This window comes from Scleropages formosus, chromosome 9, assembly GCF_900964775.1.
Source record: "Scleropages formosus chromosome 9, fSclFor1.1, whole genome shotgun sequence".
NCBI classification, from domain to species: domain Eukaryota; kingdom Metazoa; phylum Chordata; class Actinopteri; order Osteoglossiformes; family Osteoglossidae; genus Scleropages; species Scleropages formosus.
In genome coordinates, this window is record NC_041814.1 from 8,925,790 (window position 1) to 8,945,043 (window position 19,254).

Here is a 19,254-nt window from a genome sequence, read left to right on the forward strand (position 1 = left end):
CGTTTTTTTTTTTTTTTTTTTTTTTATGTCTAGAGTGCACTTTTCCTGCAAGTGCAGCCAGGCCTGTACACTGACTTCATTGCAACTTACTTAAGAAAATCAAGAAAATATTAATAGAAAAAACACAACAACCAGTCTGAGCCAGCGGTATTACAGCGCGGATCTTGGTTATTGTCCGGTGTCTGAATCCGTGTTCTGGTTTATTCTCATATTAGTTCTTTGATTATTAAGTTTCTTCTCCCTGTGTCGATCCTGATATTTATAAACGTTTGTAAACAGTCGTTTGTTATTGATGTCTATTAAAACGATTGGCTTCCTTAAGAGATGTACAAACTAAAGCATGAAACCTAAAGACAATAAAAACACAAGTGCCTAAAAAAACTAAAGAAAATTCCAGAAGACAGTGCCTTTTCCAAATGTATTGATGAATATGCATTTTACCATTACTCTGTGTGTTTGTTTGTGTCCGTCCGTCTCCTTGTCGTGTCTGCTGGAGCATGTCCGGGTGTGAGAGCTCTCGGGCTTGGGTCAGTGTGTTTGTTTCTGTGTCGGTTCAGGTGTGCGTTACGTGCGGAGAGGCAGCTTAGTGATGGACTGATTGGAAAGCTGGAGAGGAGGCGTGGCCTCCAGGCAGTGATCGGGTGCCCAGGGCTCAGGTATACGCCTCGTCATCCGTGTCCTCTATCAGCACCTTGGTGTCCCGCATCTTGGATCTGTAAGAGGAAAGAGGTGCAAGGACACTTAGGCCATCCCAGCTAAACAAGTACCAATTTCACAGAATGCACACAACGAACCTTGAGTACTGTGATTCTGACTGGCGCTACTTGGACAGGGGACAGAAGGACAGGAGAACAGCGGTCCAAGATGAGTTGGAGACACATTGCCGAAATCACAGCTACGCTGATGTCAGCGTAACGTAATCTCATGGAAAATAATGATGATATGCATGCTGGCTGAGGGAGCGTGCTGCTTCGTACTGTGATGACAGGAGGGGCCGTCTCAATGACAGGCTATAGCTCCGTTTCCAGCTCCTCTTGCCCTGGCGGTTTCGAACCCCGTCCTCCTGGTCCATCATCTGCTCCAGGAGCGTCTGGTCGTCAGCGTTGAGCGGCGCCACCGAGATGTCCCGTACGGCCCGGAACTCGCCGCAGTTGTTCAGATGCTCGTTCTCCAAGCGGAAGAAGTTCCACACAAAGCGTCTGATGTGGTCAGTGGAGCGGGAGGTCAGGAGAAGACAGAGACTGGCATGGATCAGGAAACCCTCAGACCTCCTACTCACATCTCATTTTTACAATGGGCTGGTCCCATCGCCAGGCTACGACCAGTCGACACTCCGATGGCACTCTGCGGAGCCGCCTCACCTGAAGACCTCCAACGGGGCCAAGACGGTGGCAATGAGGTCAGAGGTGGAAAGCACGGTGTTCGTAGTGGTGAGGGAGATCTGAATGGTCCAAGCAAAGCGCAGAATGACGTCCTCCACGATGGCGCAGTAGTAATATGCCTGCACAGAGCAGAGAGTAACAGTAGTGGTCAGGCTCCAGAACCGGAACAAAAACTGTAAGGACAACGCAATCAGAATGACCTCCTTGGAGGGCCAGCATTACGTGTTAAGTTCATGTGGTAGGGTGGAAAACAACGGCTCCACACCAGGAGGCAACAGCTGTGTATGACAGTGTAAGAGCATGAATAGGTAAGACAACATAAGTCGTGAGAAGACAAGGGTCTCACTTTTTGAGGGTAGACAATCTCCTCCCTCAGGAAGGTATTCTCTCCAGCGTTGCGGTCAAACAGTCCCCAGTCCATCTTTAGATCCCAGATGAGAGTGTATAAGGAGTTGACCACCGAGGAGAGGATCAGCAGGTAGAAGAACACCTCGGCATCTGAGTGGTCCTGATCTGAAAGGCAGAAGGACGAAGCCTTCATCACTCACGCTCATTTTTATTACGGCAAAGTGTTTGTCTTAAAGGAGCTCGCACTGAGACAATTAGATCCCAACGAGACGAGGGTCTTTACGCAGCTCAGCAAACATGCCGTCACGGTGCTGATCGAGTGGAACAATAGCTCTCGCTCCAGATGTAATTCCTGTAAACCTATGTCTACTGGCTCCACTAGATGGAGAAGTTCTACCGTGAGTTAATACTGCTTGATGTAAGAATGAATATGGAGGAAGACGTGAAATATTTCAGCATGCTTTACAGAAACTGTTTTTTTGTGACCCATTCTTGTTAGTATTCATTTTTAAAATATAAAAATAAATTGCAGTGAAAGCTGGAACAGGGGTATTTTCCATGGAGAAGAAAGAAAAAAAAACATACAGGGGCTCTACAACAAGTACAGAGTGCACACATTATCATCATCATCATCTGAAACCACTTGTCCCATGTGTGGTCTCAGGGAGCCAGAGCCTAACCTGGCAACACAGGGCGTAAGGCCGGAGGGGGAGGGGAAACACCCAGGACGGGACGCCAGTCCGTCGCAAGGCACCCCAAGCGGGAATCGAACCCCAGACCCACCGGAGAGCAGGACCCGGTCCAACCCACCGCACCCCCGCGCCCCCACCTCCACGTTACATGTTAATACTATATCGAAGGATCATGAGGATTCTTTTGTGTCCTGCACACCGGTGATCCAGCTGATGTGGCTAAATGATGAAACAATAATCCAGTAACATGGATCTTTGTTTCATATACGCGGTATCTGTGTGATGTGCCGTAAGCCGCACGTGCTTAAAACAACTTTAAAATGAAAAGTCGTCCAGTGGCTCATGAGCAAACCGCGCTTACTAACTCCGGCAGGAAAGGAACACACGTCTCCTAGCGTTCGCCGTTTGACATCTAAGCAGCAGCTGCGATTGCAACTCAGCGCTTCAAAACTGTGTGATAGTTCTAGAGCATCTTCTGTACATCACAACAAAAATGACCGGACACAAGTACAGTAACATGAACCACGTAATTTCCAGCACATGGCTTCCATGTACCGCCTTCAGAACCTCCTTTACTCTCAGGGTTAATCTTGCAGCATCCGCACAATCGCTAATGTGTATGACTAGATCAATGCACCCTGAGATGTGTGCTGCTTTGGAATTTGGAAGTAAATGTAGATGGTATGATTTTGGGAGTGGCCATATGTGACTCAGCTTTATGATGCCGCTCACGGTAGAAGACAGTGGAGTCTGCTGCAGCTGTGACTAGGGAGCAGTTAGCGTGAGTGTGTGTGTGTGTGTGTGTGTGTGCATGAATAGGTCTGGAATTGTCCTGCTAATTTGATTTGCCAGGAAGACCGGTAAGAGACAATCCCATCCATCTCGCTCAGCTCCGGTTTGCAGTCGACACCGGGGCGCGGGTTAGCCGGGCACATCCCCACGCATCACGTCTCCGCAATGATCCGTTTCGAAAAACCGGAACACGGAACAGGAAGGCGTGCGCGGTTGCCCGCTCCGGAAAATTTTACTTTTGTCGCGGAACAACCCAGTTATGAGAACGACAGCTACGCGTATTCGCCGAGTCCGCTGGATAACGAACGGTGGAGCACAGCCCTGACGACAATCGTGCCTTTCTCCTTAATCTCTTCCGTCCGTCCAAACCGCTCACCCCATACGGGGCACGGGGAACCGGAGCCTAACCCGGCACACAGGGCGTAAGGCCGGAGGGGGAGGGGACACACCCAGGACGGGACGCCAGTCCGTCGCAAGGCACCCTTAATCTCTTCGCTGGCGGAATATTTACTATCCCTGCGACGTGCTCGAGGCACAGGAAGTGGGTGACACAGCACCGTGCAGGGAGGCAATGGCTGCCGGCTGCTCCTGTCATGGCATCTAAACGGATTGGTCTTGTCACTGGTTAAAAGCCTTTTAAGAGTCAGCGGTGAACTATCGGCTGCATTTCGTGTGGCGAAGGCACAGGATCCGCTTAGACAGCTGTAAGTACCCAGGAAAAGGAAAAGGAATCGTCTGTCTTGGGGCTGTTACCTAACACCCCTCCTGTCTTTTTCTCCAGCTCAGGTAATAAAGAGCTGTGTACCTGTCCCACAGTCATGCTATCCGTTCCCTGAGAGGCGGTGGGAGAAAAGACAAGTTGATTTTTTTCCCCCCAATCATCTCCACATAACCCTTTCAATGAAAGGCGAGACGACACTGAAGGAAGAGAAATTCAGCACAGAGACGATGTTCTTCCGATGAAGAAATGTCCTCCTATTAAGCAATCCAGATACAGCAGATGGAGAAAATTTTGCACGGAAGCCGAATCTGTGCCACTCGGATTCTCCCTCAGTTGACCCCTGTCACGTCCACGCCCGCAACACAAGCGACAACACCTGACTCCGCACTAGCTCCGGAGGAATCGCTCACCCTATAAAGACCCTCTTCAGCTTCCGTACCGTTGCGGAATCTCGTTCGGGACAACCGCCCTTCCTCGTGTCACTACACTCTTGCTCTGTCCACGATCTCCGGTTTTTTGACTCCTCGCTTCGTTCTCCGACCGCGTCCACGGATCCTCGTTCCCGTCCCGTTCGCCGATCGACCGACCCTTCGCCCGTCCCCGATTTTGAGAACTTGCCTCTTCCCTCAACTTCTGACGAATAACGCTGCGCTTGGGTTCGGCCGTCCCGGCTCCCCGTGTTCCGCGTGACAACTCCGAGGCCGCTTCTCGACCTTACAGTTACTCCGCTCCCGTCGCTGTGCCGCAACGATCAGCTATTGCCGATCTCTACTCTGCAAGTCCAGCGAATCCAGCAGGAAAGTGACGGACGACTGGTGCGGGTGATTTTCCCACTTGTACGCAGAGCTCAGTAGCCCACGGTCCCGTGATCAGCGATGGTTCAGAACAGGACCGCTCGAGCACGGGGAACCCAGGAGGAGACAGCCAGCAGGCCCGGTAGTCCAGAGGCCGCAGGGCGGCCAGCCTCGTATGTACAATGTAAGAGGAGCGATAAAATCATACTCAGTCACGCCTGGAACTCATTGCTATTCCTACGGCATTCGGGAAAGATGTGTTCACAGCGGGCTGCCAATTACATCTCCGCCTCGTCCGGAAAGTCCATTTTCCCTGCTACCCCCACTCCCTCCAGCCCCCCCTTCTCCGATCTTCCAATCACACTCCTCTCCATCTCCCTCCCTCACACACGCGCGCATTCAGACTCTGCGCTGCCACAGTTCACAAATACAATCTCCATCTTTATTCTGCAGATGCCATTTCTGTGGCTTATTCTCCTGGGGACCATTTTTCACCCCCTTGTCATCTCACTGCTATTACTACATTTTACTGTACTCACCGCGTATTCCCCCCACCTCCATTATTTTTTGTCTGTCACCTTTGTACCCCCAGCTGCCCCTCCCTGTCATACCAATATTTAACTTAGGATTCAGATGGAACTTAAAATGCACGCATGGCCATATCGGTTTTGGTTATACAGTATATAGCCATTATATATAATACTGTATATATAGCCTATATAGTCACACTGAAGATCCTATTTTTGTTATATTTAAAGCCATGGAAAAAAGGGCCGAACGCGAAATGTATCAAAATTCATAAAGGCGGGAATGTGGCCGACAGCTGAGCACCGTGTATCAGACGTTTACATTTTATGTACATCTATTCTGATATAAACTCAGCCAGCGTGTGAGACAGATGCCGTTTAATCGGATTCGGTGGCTCAGGTCCAGCATCTATCTATATCGGGTCCGTGGGAGAGCAGGGTGCTGCGGGTCTGCCGCACTACAGCTGGCTGCATTAGGGTGGGCATTAGGGTGGGCACCAGGGCGGGCACCAGGGTGGGCACAGGACAGTCCACAGCCCTTTTTATAAGGCTGTACATGGTGATCTAGATCTGTGCTCTCTACATGGTCTCACTGAGAGGTGCAGCCACCTCATGTGTCAAAAGATACTGTGATGGAAATGATCTCAGTAGCCAGCGTACAGATCCTATGTGTGTTTCGCAGATGGAGGAGGGCTCAAGACAGTAACTCAACGGCCAGCCACTAACTCACAAGCTTTCTAGAAGCGGTCCGCCAGTAACTGACTTGAATCTACAGAGGTACTGAGCCACAACTTGCACGACTAAAGTGACTTGTTCACATTGTTTTTTTCCACGTGTGGCTTTTCTGAACTGTGGCTATCATTTGTTTTCCCTGGTGCACTTCGCACTGAATGGGCAAATTAAATGAGCTGAGAGTAGACACACACACACACACACATTTTCAGAACCGCTCATCCCATACGGGGTCACGGGGAACCGGAGCCTACCCGGCAACACAGGGCGTAAGGCCGGAGGGGGAGGGGACACACCCAGGACGGGACGCCAGTCCGTCGCAAGGCACCCCAAGCGGGACTCGAACCCCTGACCCACCGGAGAGCAGGACTGTGGTCCAACCCACTGCGCCCCCCAGAGTAGACACAGATAATGTGAAATTAAACGAACTTCAAACAATGTCCAATAGGGATGTACGGCACCACACGGACAATGGTTCAGGGTTCTCAGCAAGGCCACGTGGAGACATGAAGAACATACATTCATTGCCTCTAACATCCATTCTTAGCATCAGCTGGCTCTGTGTGACACAGAAAGCCAGTGGGTTCGGTCCATTTCAGAGGGGTTCGAACACAGGCTAACTGGAGTTCAGCCACTTTCCCATCCCTTTACACACACACACATTGGCTGAGGACACTTATCCCAAGCAGGGTCGCAGCAAGCCGGAGCCTAACCCGGCAACACAGGGAGTGAGGCTGGAGGGGACACACCCAGGATGGGACGCCAGTCCATCACAAGGCACCCCAAGCGGGACTCGAACCCCGGACCCACCAGAGAGCAGGACCCGGCCAAACCTGCTGCACCACTGCGCCACCGCACCCCCCTCCCATCCCTTTATTGCATCCATTAAATGGGAAGATCTGATACAAATTCAGGGGGGGCGCGATGGCGCTTTGGGTTTGAATGGGTCCCGCTCTCTGGTGGGTCTGGGGTTCGAGTCCTGCTTGCTGGTGTCTTGCGACAGACTAGCGTCCCCTCCCCCTCCAACCCTTGTTCCCTGTGTTGCTGTTAGGCTCCTGCTTGCCGCGACCCCGCTTGGGAAAAACAGCTACAGTGTGTGTATGATACAACTTCAAATGGAACCACAAGGAAGCGGAATGCCCTGTTGTGTAAATATAAATGGTAAATAATTGTGTGTCATTCTGGAGAAAAGCACCAGCTAAATGAAAAAACGTAAATTTTGACAAGTACCTGAAAGAGTCCTAAAATACATAGCCTTCAGCAAACATCTGGAGTCAATAACAGCAAAGCATGAGAAAAAAATGATCTTCACATCAAGTCTCCTGAGTCTATTCGGCGGGAATGTCAATGTCGTAAAACAGCACTGCATTAACACAGTCGTGAAAAGTATTACACAAGTACAAAAATTGTATTCCTAAATAAATTGGATGTGAAATAAATGGATTGGTTGATATGAAATTAAATCAATTCCCCATATCAGCCAAGAAGAAACAGAAATAATGAAAGGCCAAAAGCTGTTTAGCAGACTACTTTGAAATAATTGAGTTAGGCAAAGATTCATTTCAACTGAGATAATGAGTGCCACAAAAAAGCGTGGTGTTATGGGAATACATGCTGAACTGATGCTTTGTAAGCGGCTTCTTTCATGACAATCATTAAGCGCTAACTGATGCTATGTTTAAGATGCTGAAACAAAGCCTCTTGTGCATCCGCAGCACCGCATCTGTGCTGCAATGACTGAAAGCTTCCTGGATGGGTTTTCTGGAGACCTGCAGACCTTATTGCGTTTTCCTTGCTTGCTTATGGGAGCTGCTGAGACGCACCACTGATCCGCCGCTGGCTCTCCCACCAAGGAGTGCTTCATGTGTCTTCTGTCTCTTCCTACACAAGGTCAACTGGGCCCACCTGGCATTTGACCCTAACATCTTCCCAGCCTCCGGTAGCAAACAGAAACCCCTGTCTTTCTTAAGCCATGGAAATATATAACTGACTAACAGTAATAAACTATAAATCTGGGTCCAACACTCCGTCTATCTGGTCTGCTTTCTCCTGGTCCTTGAAGAACGACAATAAAAGCAACGTTTGCACAATGACGGCAGCAGCAAGTGGAAACAGCACCAAAGGCAAGTTAAAAAAAAAAATCAAATTATTATTTTTCCTTACAACCTCTTAGAATGAAACATATGCGTTCATATAGAAAATCAATCACTGTAAAGGTTAACAGTCACTCTTTCAGTGCTGGAGTGTAACAGAAGTTAATTGAACTGGTGTGTTAAATAGTTAGAAATTAAAGTTACAGTACACACACACACAGTCTGCTTATCCCAAGCGGGGTTGCGGCGGGCCGGAGCCTAACCCGGCAACACAGGGCGCAAGGCTGGAGGGGGGAGGGGACACACCCATGAGGGGATGCCAGTCCATCGCAAGGCACCCCAAGCGGGACTCAAACCCCAGACCCACCGGAGAGCAGGACCTGGTAAAACTCGCAGCACCACCGCACCCCCTAAATTACAATATGTTTACTGAATTCATGTTGAATGGACTTGTCTGCACAGCAGGGTACCAGCAGGGTTGGCTATGCTCTTATGAGCGACCAGAGAAGACCCGTCCCAATGCACCGACCGGTCGCCCTGTACTGATGACATCACACTTGACACTGACGCTTGGGAAAACCACCCATGTGACTCTGTCACCTTGTACCGGACCTCAGCTGTGTCTCTTACACACCTCCTGCTCCTGCTCACCTCTGTGTGTGCTGTACAGGGCCACAAATGTGACGACGAAGAAGGTGGTGGAGTATTTTCCAGCGTTGACCAGGTGTGGGAAGGCACGCTTGGTGTCGCGGTACCGTCGGAGACACTGCACAAAGCGCAACCAGGCGGGCAGACACTGGATGACGGCGCGCACGCCGTACGAGTAGCTGTGGCATATCTTGTCTGTGGGCGGGAAGACAGGGATAATCGATCGGTCAGTCAAACAATCAATTATTCTGTTCAGTCACAAAACCCCGATAAGTCTCGGCGGTTCGAACCAGGTCCCGTTGCGTATTTAGTTACTTTAACAAGTTAACTCTTCTACTGGTTAAAGTAGCCCACCAATGTTGAATAAAGTTTTCCTTCTAAGTTTACTGAATTAGTGAAGGTTTTAAAGTGTGACTCTCATTATTCAAACGTTTACCTGCACTAGACAGCTGACCTCGTCATTTTATTGTGAACAAATTTTCAGTGTCCACTGAACATTACAAAATTTAATCCAGCAATCTGAACTATCAGTGGATTTAATTCATAGCAGTCCTATGTGATTTGAACATTTCGGTTTATTTTATTCTTATGTTAAAAGGGACAGTATCAATTATAAAAGATACCATATGTACACCAAACACATAACATCAATTTATCCATAATTTTTCATGACGACAGATCCAAGTAATAATGTTGTGAAGAAAGATCCAAATAAATAATAATAAGCCTAGATTTATGTAAAACAGATGAAAAAATATCAAGCATATATGCACAGAAAATAATATCAGAACTTTAACTGGAAAATTGAGGGACTTTTAAAAGCTTTTTATCTCACTAAATAGTTCACAGGAACCAATAAGCTTTCCAGACATTACACACTAGAGTGTGTCATGATTTTATAATGCTTACAGATCCTTTTCCTTCACTGTATGCACTTAGCTCCGTGACTATATTACACTGATTTAATGATTTGTAATAAGGGGGCTTAAGCAAACATGCAAAATAGATACCGGCTGCAAGTCTTGTACTGGTAAGGCCTGTCGCTTTGTAATCCACAGATCTGGGTTTAAATCCCCACCACTGCCATAATACCTTGAATAAGGTACTTACCATGAATTGTTGTAATAATTACCCTTGCTGTATTTATACAGGTAAATCAATGTAAATAGCTTAATAAGCATCACATAAATGAATTAATAATATTCAAATGCAGCAGTTAAACTGTAGTGTATTAAAAAAGAGATAGGAATTTTAAAACAAGCATAGAAAATATTAAATATTTGAGAAATCTCGGTAGTAAATGGGTATTAGCTTGTCAAACAGGCAACTGGTAGCATAGTGATTTGAGCTTCTGCCTTTGGCCCCAAAGATTGCCGTTTTGAATCTCACCTCTAGATTTAGTACCCCCGAGTAAGGTGCTTACCCAAAAAAACTGCTCCAGTAAAATTACCTGACTGTAAAATGGGTAAGTAGATTAACGTTATAAGTCGAATTGGAAAAAAGTGTCAGCTAAATGAATAAATGTAAATGAATTAGCACTGCGGTGTGGAAATAAGACTTCTTTTGCGGGAACGATGTAGGCTTTATGAACCATTGCTGTGCAATTCAACTAGTAATCTATTGTCTCGTTTCACTGTAACACTGAGAGAGTAGATAAATTCATCAAAGAAATGATAGAGATAAATTCAAAGTTAGTTCATCAAGGACCTCACACCTGTGTCTGTAGGAAGGTCCAAAGAAACATAGACGTAGGAAAGAGATAGACAACGAAAAAGACCTTTTCATGGTCAACGCAACAGAAGTCCTATGCTGGATCAATATATCAAATTATTTTTCATTCTTGCTTCAGCCTAGACAGCTTCTTTCTCAGAGCAGACAGCCAGTCAGCAAGGCCACAGGTACACAAATACACAAGTTTATTAACCTTGCTGTGTGTTTCAAAGCTACAGTAAAGGGCAGAAGACAGTACAGTTGAGTGTTCAATGGCAAATTCCTCACACTGGAACTGCTGAGGTTGGGAGGTTGTGCCATTGATTATATATCCACTCCGTGATGCGTGATATAATTAATTTGTACAAACCTTATACAACTTTATGCAGTACATTAATAGTTCAGATTATATATAAAGTATATACAGTACTGTGCAAAAGTTTTAGGCACTTGGTTGGGGAAAAACGCTGTCAAGTGAGAATGCTTCCAAAAATAATGGTATTAATTAATAATCTTCCAACAGAGGTTAGTCCATCCACCCATCCATCGTCAACCACCGCTTGTCCTGAGCGGGCTCGCGGCGGGCTTGGCCGGGTCCTGCTCTCTGGTGGGTCTGGGGTTCGAGTCCTGCTTGGGCTCTCTTTTGCACAGTACTGTATACGCACGCACAGAGTCCCGATTGAATAAACGTGAACCCTGTAAGGACGGTCATTATTCTTGTATAAAATATTTAATATTAATATTAAGTTATGAAAAGATATATATATGTAGATATGGTCATTGTTCTTGTATAAATTATTATACTTATCCAAATCTTAAATCTTAAAATAAACTTATAAAATGAATAAACGATTTTGATTTACACACATGATTCTACTTACCTACTTGATTTAACCAAGGCAATACACACACCCAGACACACACATATATATGCTATATATACAAGACTCAAAAGTAGCCTGGGACAGACACATGGAGTACCACTGTTGTTGCCTCTGTAACCACACCAGTGTGGCAGTGTGACAGTAAGAGGTGGGGTCCTGCTGTCGTGGTGGCTCACCGGGACCATGGCCTAGCAGACCGTTGCTCTTGCCCCACTCCAGCTCAAAGATATAGAAGCACACTAGGTATTCCAGGTCCATGAGCACGATCACCAGGGAGTTGAGCTGGTCTGCCAGCCAGAAGTCAGCAAACTCCACCCTGTGGAATGGGGCCGTGAAGACACGGAACTGCAAGAGGGCAAAAAGGGGTGAAGCAAGGTACAAGGGGTGAGTTACAGCTTCTGCCATGTCGATAATGAGTGAAACAAAGGTAATAGGGCAGCAAAACACCACAAACACTACACACACCCCAAAGGAACCATGAAAAATGTCTTGTAACAGCAACGTACAAATGGAACATTCTCAGAATCAGCAAAAGCTTTATGCCATAAATATACCTCATAAAGAGGAAACACAGAAATGCAATTATAGATTCAGTTACTCAATGTAGGCCAATTTTTTTTTTCCAGAATATCATTAATAAGTAGCTGATATAAAACTTAGTGTTCTGTAGAAGTACCGTAATTTTGTAAAATGCAGTTCAACATTCCATAACAAATAACCCCTTAATATACTATTTGTGGACCAGTGACCGTACATGCTGGATTAAGGGGCCGGATGAAGCCATCATTAGTGCATTTCCTCCTGCATCTGCATAAACCACTTTTCCATGTCATTTAGTGTGTTATTGTGGCATGGGGACGATGCATCAACAAAGTCATAGCAGAGACCCGCTGACATCCCCCGTGCCTCAAAAAGACGGAGAAGAGCCTCCGGAGGTTCAAACGAGCCTCGGAGCCGCTGCCATAGAGACGACCGGTAAGGACTGGGCACGGGGCCGACACGGGCCCACCGGATCCATCTGGCTGTCTGGTAGCCTCCAAGGTATGGCTGACATTTCAGAGCCACAGCTGCCCACACACATACATACTGGCTCGGCTGCGGCAGTCATCGAGCTGCAAAGGCCAGCGGGCATTGATTCAGCTCCTTATACATGAGCCTCCATTAATTCCACCTGCCAATCTGCCCCTCTCTCCGAACACACCTAGCGTTTGATTCTGGCACGAGAAGTGCACGTTGCCCTTCTGGCGCAATGAATCCAGAGAAAGGCTCCGGAGAATTTGCGTGGATGCGGTAGCCCGCATGAGAGCTGTTGGGGACGAGTTGTGTGCGAGCAGGCTATTAGCAGGGAGGTGCATCCTAGCTTCCTGCCTCAGTGCTATCCTTGGCTCCAGCCAAACCCAATTAGGAGTGGGAGGCTGGAGAACAGCCTTCGCCGACAGATCCATCCCCTCCAACAACGCCGTGGTCGGAGCTGCGGCTCGCGACGGGAGCTCGTTGCTTTCCGTTTTCCCCTAGCTCGCCGCCCCCGCGCCCCGTCGCTTTGCGCCAGGCGACCTGTCGGGTGACCCGAAACGGTGCATCCGGCCTGCCAGCGATAAAGGGCAGAAAGAGGCGCAAGCGCAAAGACGGGACAGGAACGGCGATGGTTGGCAATAATACAGCATATGTTATCTGAGCTCGATATTGAGCGTGACCTCGTGTGAAAGTGCGAGGCTATAACGGCAGCTCGCGGAGCACATCCCCACACGCTGCAGCGAGATGTTCAATGTAGAGTATCAAAATGCTTCCTGAGATGCATCCTCTGGCACGCAGCCTTCCGACAGCTGGGGGAATATAACTCCTCAGTCTAATTGGTGCCATAATTGCGTTTCATAATAATACACGCGCAGGGCCCGGCGGTACTTGCGCAAGCAGCATCGCCACGTGACGCGTGGTGCGTCCGAGGCAGTCGGTCGCGAGCAATGACCGCCGCCACCAGCTTTACGCACCGATCGTAAGTCATTTGCGCCTGTGGGCGCTGACGCTTCCCCGGCCAGAGGAGGAAGATATCAGCTCTTGACGACGCAATTTTCTCAACGGAAATTTGACACCAGACCGGTTCGCCGTGGTTCGCGAGCTCGGTGCAAAAGTGGCTCACCCGAGGGCAGGTTTAAAAGAAAAAAATAAAAAAGGTTTGCAGCATGACTTACAGGCAGTCAAACGTCCACATTTTGTAGAATCGTTAATATTGCAAGAGCAGCTTTATACTGACGGCAAAAAATGTAGTCAAAGACGGGATTAGCATCAGAATCGGGGAAGCGTTCTTGCTGCTCGGTTCATTCCGAAGTGCCGCTTCTATCCAAGACGCATATCGGCCCCCGCATGACAAGGTTCTCTTCAAAAAAAAAATAAAGACGTTTCTTTCAACTTTCATCTGCAGATGTCTGTGGCAGAAATCCGCCCGGAGAGAATTACCGTAAGATATTATTACAGATAAATGCTCCAGATCTCGAAAGAATCGTAATTCGGTTCCGTACTGAAGTATTCCAGATTACGTATTGATTAGTCTACTTCCTCCGCAGGAGAACGAGACGCACGGGCTGTGTAGATAACATCAGACCGAAGAGAAGGAAAGCTACACTTACTCCTTTCCTGGGGCAGCCAGTTGAGCTCAGCTCAGATGCTCAAAGCTGTCCTGTATGTCTCAAACAGTATATGTGTGTGTGTGTGTGTGTGTGTGTGTGTGTTGACGGTGGCCAAGGTCTCACCAGCAGCTTGAGCAGCCAGAAGCGCGATTTGTAGTAGGCGGTCTTCAAGGGGTTTACGAGGAACAGGAGCATGACGCCGTACAGTATTAGCGGGTTCACTTGCGTGGGCAGGAAGGTGTAGTCCGAGTACAGGCAGGACAGGATGCTGATGCACCAAAGCACCCCGAGGAGGCCTGCAATCTGAGAGGCAGACCCGGTGCGTAGAGTCATTATTCACGGCACCGGCAGCTCTGCCGTGCTCTCTAAAAAAAACCAGGCTGATGTGCAGGCTTTCCTCGCACGGGAACCTCCTACGGACAGATCTACAGACGCGTTAGAATTTTTATCGACAATTCTATAAGCAGCCACCCGAGTAATGCGCGCTGGCAAAAACGGTGTTACAGACAAAAAAAAAATCTGTGCTTTCATAGTCATGTGTCTGTATCTAAAGCTCTTCCTCGGATGCGGAAACCCCTTTTGTGTGCACCGACCTGTAGGTCAATGAAAGTAAATGTAATTGGACATTATTGCAGATACTTTTACTCACGATATACAGAATAATCTTCTGGAGTGATGCAGGCTACATGCTTTATTCTAGGGCGTGATGGCAGGTTCCTTTCCTGGAACTTGAGCTGGCAACCATCAAGCTACCATTCGACATGTTTTGCTATCTGAGAGGTTTTCTCCGCCACCTCATGCGCAGTGACGTTCAGGAGCCCTACTGCCGGTGCTTATTACCTCAAACAGGTGCTGATGGGACAGGTTGCTCCTGGGGTTCAGCTCGAAGATGAGCACGTGGTTGACCCCTGCCTGTCGCCAGCCGTACGTGTTGATGCCCAGCAGGAAAAGGAACTCGATGAGCAGGAAGCCGCCACGGTAGATGCGCACCAGCGGCCACACGTTGCCGTCCTTTATGAACACGGCACCTGCGGCATAACTTAACATTCGATCATTTGCGCTTGTGCTTTTTTTATGCATGTCTATTGTCTTTACAATCAAATTCCCATCCGCCGTTAGGAAGGGACTCGCAACCGCTGTGTGCAGTTATAAGGCAGCAGGTAGCATATAGAGGATTATGACACAGAGGTGAAATGACAGTTGCAGCTTCCGGTTGATTCTGCTGAGCTAAAGCGCCCCGGTTGCAATAATCAGTACAAATGGGTACAACTGCCAGTCAGAGAGACTCTCAGCAATTTAACGGAAACGACATTTCTCCTCAATATCTTCGAGCGAGACACAGCCCTTACGAATTGGTGAGGGACTACAGCGATCATACCGGAGAGGATGAAGGCGATCGCCAGGATGATGAAGACCCCACAGTACAGCCCAACACGGAAGGTGGTCCAGGCCGGCGCTGGCTGGAGGGGTGATAGAATCAGTCAAAGATCAGCGCATCGAGTGACTCCCAGGGTCCACGTGCAACGGCCTTGTGCACGACGAGGCGTCTGTAGCGTTCGCGATGGATTCGTTTCGAAAGAGAAGTAACATCGACGTAATTTACAGGAAGTCAATGTGTTGATTTATACAACGCTCCTATTACATCCCTTCTGTGATGCACTGCATGCACACTGTTGTTCACATCAGTCCCAGTGATGCATGACTGATGGGTACCTGAGGCTATGCAAACCATCAGTCCTGCTATCCTTTGCCGCTAGCGCACCGTATAGCTGGCCTTGGTCTGGAACACACACTCTGTGGCCAGACTGTCCTCTTCCCTCCCCCTTCCTGGAACACACACTCTGGGTTTTGTAGCCTGACCTTTCAGCCCTGTTCAGTCATCAACACAATGCGACGCTCCGTGAGCTCTGAGAGCAGAATGAGACCTATTGATCTGGGGAGGCAGTCGGCATGGAAACGCACGCTGCGTGGTTCTTAGAACACCAGACCTCAGAGTCAAGGGTTCAAATCCCTCTCAATGAATCGTTCTGCCTTATGAGCCACTGCATACATCTCAAGCAGAAAAAGGAAAAGCTACAAGGTTCTCCAAGACCATAATGACAATTCACTACTAAACCCAACAGGCCATTAAAGGTTCTCTGAGCAGTGAAATGTGTGACAACTGACAACAGATCTAAGAGCAACTGAGGGACAAACTAACGTGTCCATCAGAGCACGCACAGTCTGAACCGCTTGTCCCTTACGGGGAGCCGGAGCCGAACCCGGCAACACAGGGCGTAAGGCTGGAGGGGGAGGGGGCACACCCAGGACAGGACACCAGTCCATTGCAAGGCACCCCAAGTGGGATTTGAACCCCAGACCCACCAGAGAGCAGGACCCAGCCCAGCCCAGCCCAGCCCAGCCCAGCCCAACCCAACCCAACCCAACCCACCGCGCCACCGCACTCCGCACGTCCATCAGAGCAATTCACTGATAAACATGGGCCTTTAATTAAATACGTGTGCCTAATTTCCAAAGCTTTCTCTTGATTAATCCAGACTGACAAATGTTCAGACAAGCCAAGGACGACTAAGTACCCTACACCAGCCTAGTCACTAAGGAGCCATACAAATTTGTTATCCAGATTCACCGGATAACAAAATTGTGCCGATGTAGCCGTCACAACTGGAATCAGCAATGAGAATAGATCATTTGTTTGGACTTTGTTGGGCAGTTGACTGTTCAGTTAATGTGAATACACACACACACACACACACACACACACACACATTTTCAGAACCGCTTGTCCCATACGGGGTCACGGGGAACCGGAGCCTACCCGGCAACACAGGGCGTAAGGCCGGAGGGGGAGGGGACACACCCAGGACGGGACGCCAGTCCGCCACAAGGCACCCCAAGCGGGACTCGAACCCCAGACCCACCGGACAGCAGGACTGCGACCCAACCCACTGCGCCACCGCACCCCTTAATGTGAATATTTAACTATAATTTACGAGTGAACATTTTGTCTTTTTACACACACCGTCTGAAACTGCTTCTCCCATACAGGGTCGCGGCGAACCGAAGCCTAACCCGACAACACAGGGCGCAAGGCCGGAGGGGGACGGGACACACCCAGGACGGGACGCCAGTCCATCGCAAGGCACCCCAAGCGGGACTCGAACCCCAGACCCACTGAAGAGAAGGACCCGGTCCAACCCACTGCCCCCCATTTTGTCTTTTTAGCCATCTAAAATAAGCTATATGGAATACATGGAATGTCGATATTCTGAAAGTTTTGTGCAGCTACTCGTGCGATGAACATCGGTGCACATGGCGGAGAGAAACAAACTGACTGTACTTAAGAATCGCACGTCTGCAACTATGTCTCCCCTAATGTAATGCACAAAGTGTATTTTCTATGTACGTCGCTTTGGAGAAAAGCGTCTGTGAAATGAACACATGTAAATGTAAGATGTTTAAGCAGTTATTACAGTCAGAGAGAGGATGCTTCTGTGAGAATCACAATCAAGTTAATGGTTTATTTCAGTCTAAGACCCCTTCTCTATCCTTAGGGCCAGCTGCCAGTGATTATTATTCTATCTGATAATGCGCAGTGATTTGAACCACTTAGATTCGAACGCACTTTCCGAAGCCTAAATTCTTAGTGGCGATTAAACTTCAACGTCCATCTCTAATTGTTTGGTTTACACTGGGCCAGTTCAAGCAGGAAGCAATGAATGTACCCCAAAAGCCCAGGTGGATTCTGGGACAAATGGAGGAGGACATAACAGTGACGCAAATGCTCTCATACACACTAGAGATGTGTGACAAGTGGTTCTTCCCCACCCCCATCCCCATCCCCATCCCCATCCCCATCTCCACCGGCCTGATGCCTGTCTGGTGTGCTACAGGAGCTTTCAATATTTAGAGCGAGAAGATGGTAGGCCCACGGCGTCTGCAGACAAGGAGGGCCACGAGATGAAAAGGAGAACATGCATCACACCACGGGAACTTCCTAGAGGAGCCTCTGGGAAGCTGTGAGCAACCATGACACCACTGAGCACCTCACAGAGAAAACATGACTGGATCTTTGGTAAGCACCTAAATCTTCAAGCACCACGTCCTTTGAATTACCGGGATGATGCTGACTGCGGTAATCTGATTACGGAGGCCAAGTGCATGCCTGTTGTTCGTTGGGCTCTAATGGATCCTGCACGCTCCAGCATTCTGAGCGCACGACTGCGATGTCCATTTTGAGGGACGAAGACTGCCCACCTGCGCGGCCCCCAGCGGGGGCACCCTCAGCCTCTTCATGGCCTTCTGTCGATCTCCGCCCTCCAACTCGGTGGTCACAAGAGCCTGCACAGCCGTACAACATATACGTTAGGCCTCGGGTACTCAGGTGTGCTTGAACCGAGGAATCCAGGTTTGTTCAGTTTTTTAAGGGCAAAGAATGTAGAGTGAAGAAGTCGGGAAGGTGCTTAGCAGTACGGAACATATTCGTTTCAAGGGCGCTTTGTCTCGTTTTTAATAAAACAAAATATTACATTTTCAGATGCGACACAAGGGAAGCAAGTTCTTCTTTATTGGGTTTACATGCAGGCCTCTTACCTCGGTCTCCGAGATCATCTGGGTAATCTTCTTACAGGTGTAGAAGGGGGCCACTTCAACGTGGGCCACCCGCCAGTCTGCGCCACGAGGCGTGTCCAGGATCTTGTCATGCTTCTTCAGGATCTTCCGGAAGCCGGTGAAGTTCAGGTTCTGCGGGTACGGTCAGACAGGGGGCTCAGCGGAAGTTGGGAAACAAACCCAAAGAGGTGGAGGTTAAAAGGTCAGGGTGATGGAGAGCACCTACCTGATAGTTCTGCAGGAGGATGAGGCTGAGGTAGAACTCGCTGAAGGCCAGCTGCAGGTCCTTGATGTTGCGGTACTGCACCCGCTCCTCATGTGACAGGTGGAACACCGTCTTACGGCGCTGACGAAGGCCAGGGGTGCTGCTCTCCCGCTGCGCATCCAGAGAGGACTGCAGCTCATTCTGCAGCGTGACGAACCGCCTCTGTGCCTCTGCTAGCTTCTCTGAGAAGCAACAGGAAAAGGAAGGAGAGACCAGTCACATTTTTATTTTTGACTCTGCATGTTTGACCACACTGGGGGTGTGGTGGCGCAGTGGGTTGGACCGCAGTCCTACTCTCCGGTGGGTCTGGGGTTCGAGTCCCGCTTGGGGTGCCTTGTGACGGACTGGCGTCCCATCCTGGGTGTGTCCCCTCCCCCTCCAGCCTTACGCCCTGTGTTGCTGGGTAGGCTCCGGTTCCCCGCGACCCCGTA

At 48.9% G+C, this 19,254-nt stretch overlaps 1 protein-coding gene across 1 annotated transcript in view; it reads right to left on the reverse strand.

Moving 5' to 3' along the window:
- xpr1a (xenotropic and polytropic retrovirus receptor 1a) overlaps positions 1–19,254 on the reverse strand; it is a 79,787-nt gene continuing 60,533 nt past the window's right edge. The window contains exons 4-15 of the mRNA XM_018726800.2: positions 18,785–19,005; positions 18,541–18,690; positions 18,205–18,288; positions 15,326–15,407; positions 14,788–14,975; positions 14,071–14,250; positions 11,500–11,668; positions 8,733–8,924; positions 1,729–1,895; positions 1,362–1,501; positions 978–1,199; positions 1–713 (exon numbers count right to left, since the gene is read on the reverse strand). Of these exons, the coding sequence (XP_018582316.1) occupies positions 653–713; positions 978–1,199; positions 1,362–1,501; positions 1,729–1,895; positions 8,733–8,924; positions 11,500–11,668; positions 14,071–14,250; positions 14,788–14,975; positions 15,326–15,407; positions 18,205–18,288; positions 18,541–18,690; positions 18,785–19,005 (1,856 nt within the window). The 3' untranslated portion in view covers positions 1–652. The remainder of the gene's footprint in view (positions 714–977; positions 1,200–1,361; positions 1,502–1,728; positions 1,896–8,732; positions 8,925–11,499; positions 11,669–14,070; positions 14,251–14,787; positions 14,976–15,325; positions 15,408–18,204; positions 18,289–18,540; positions 18,691–18,784; positions 19,006–19,254) is intronic.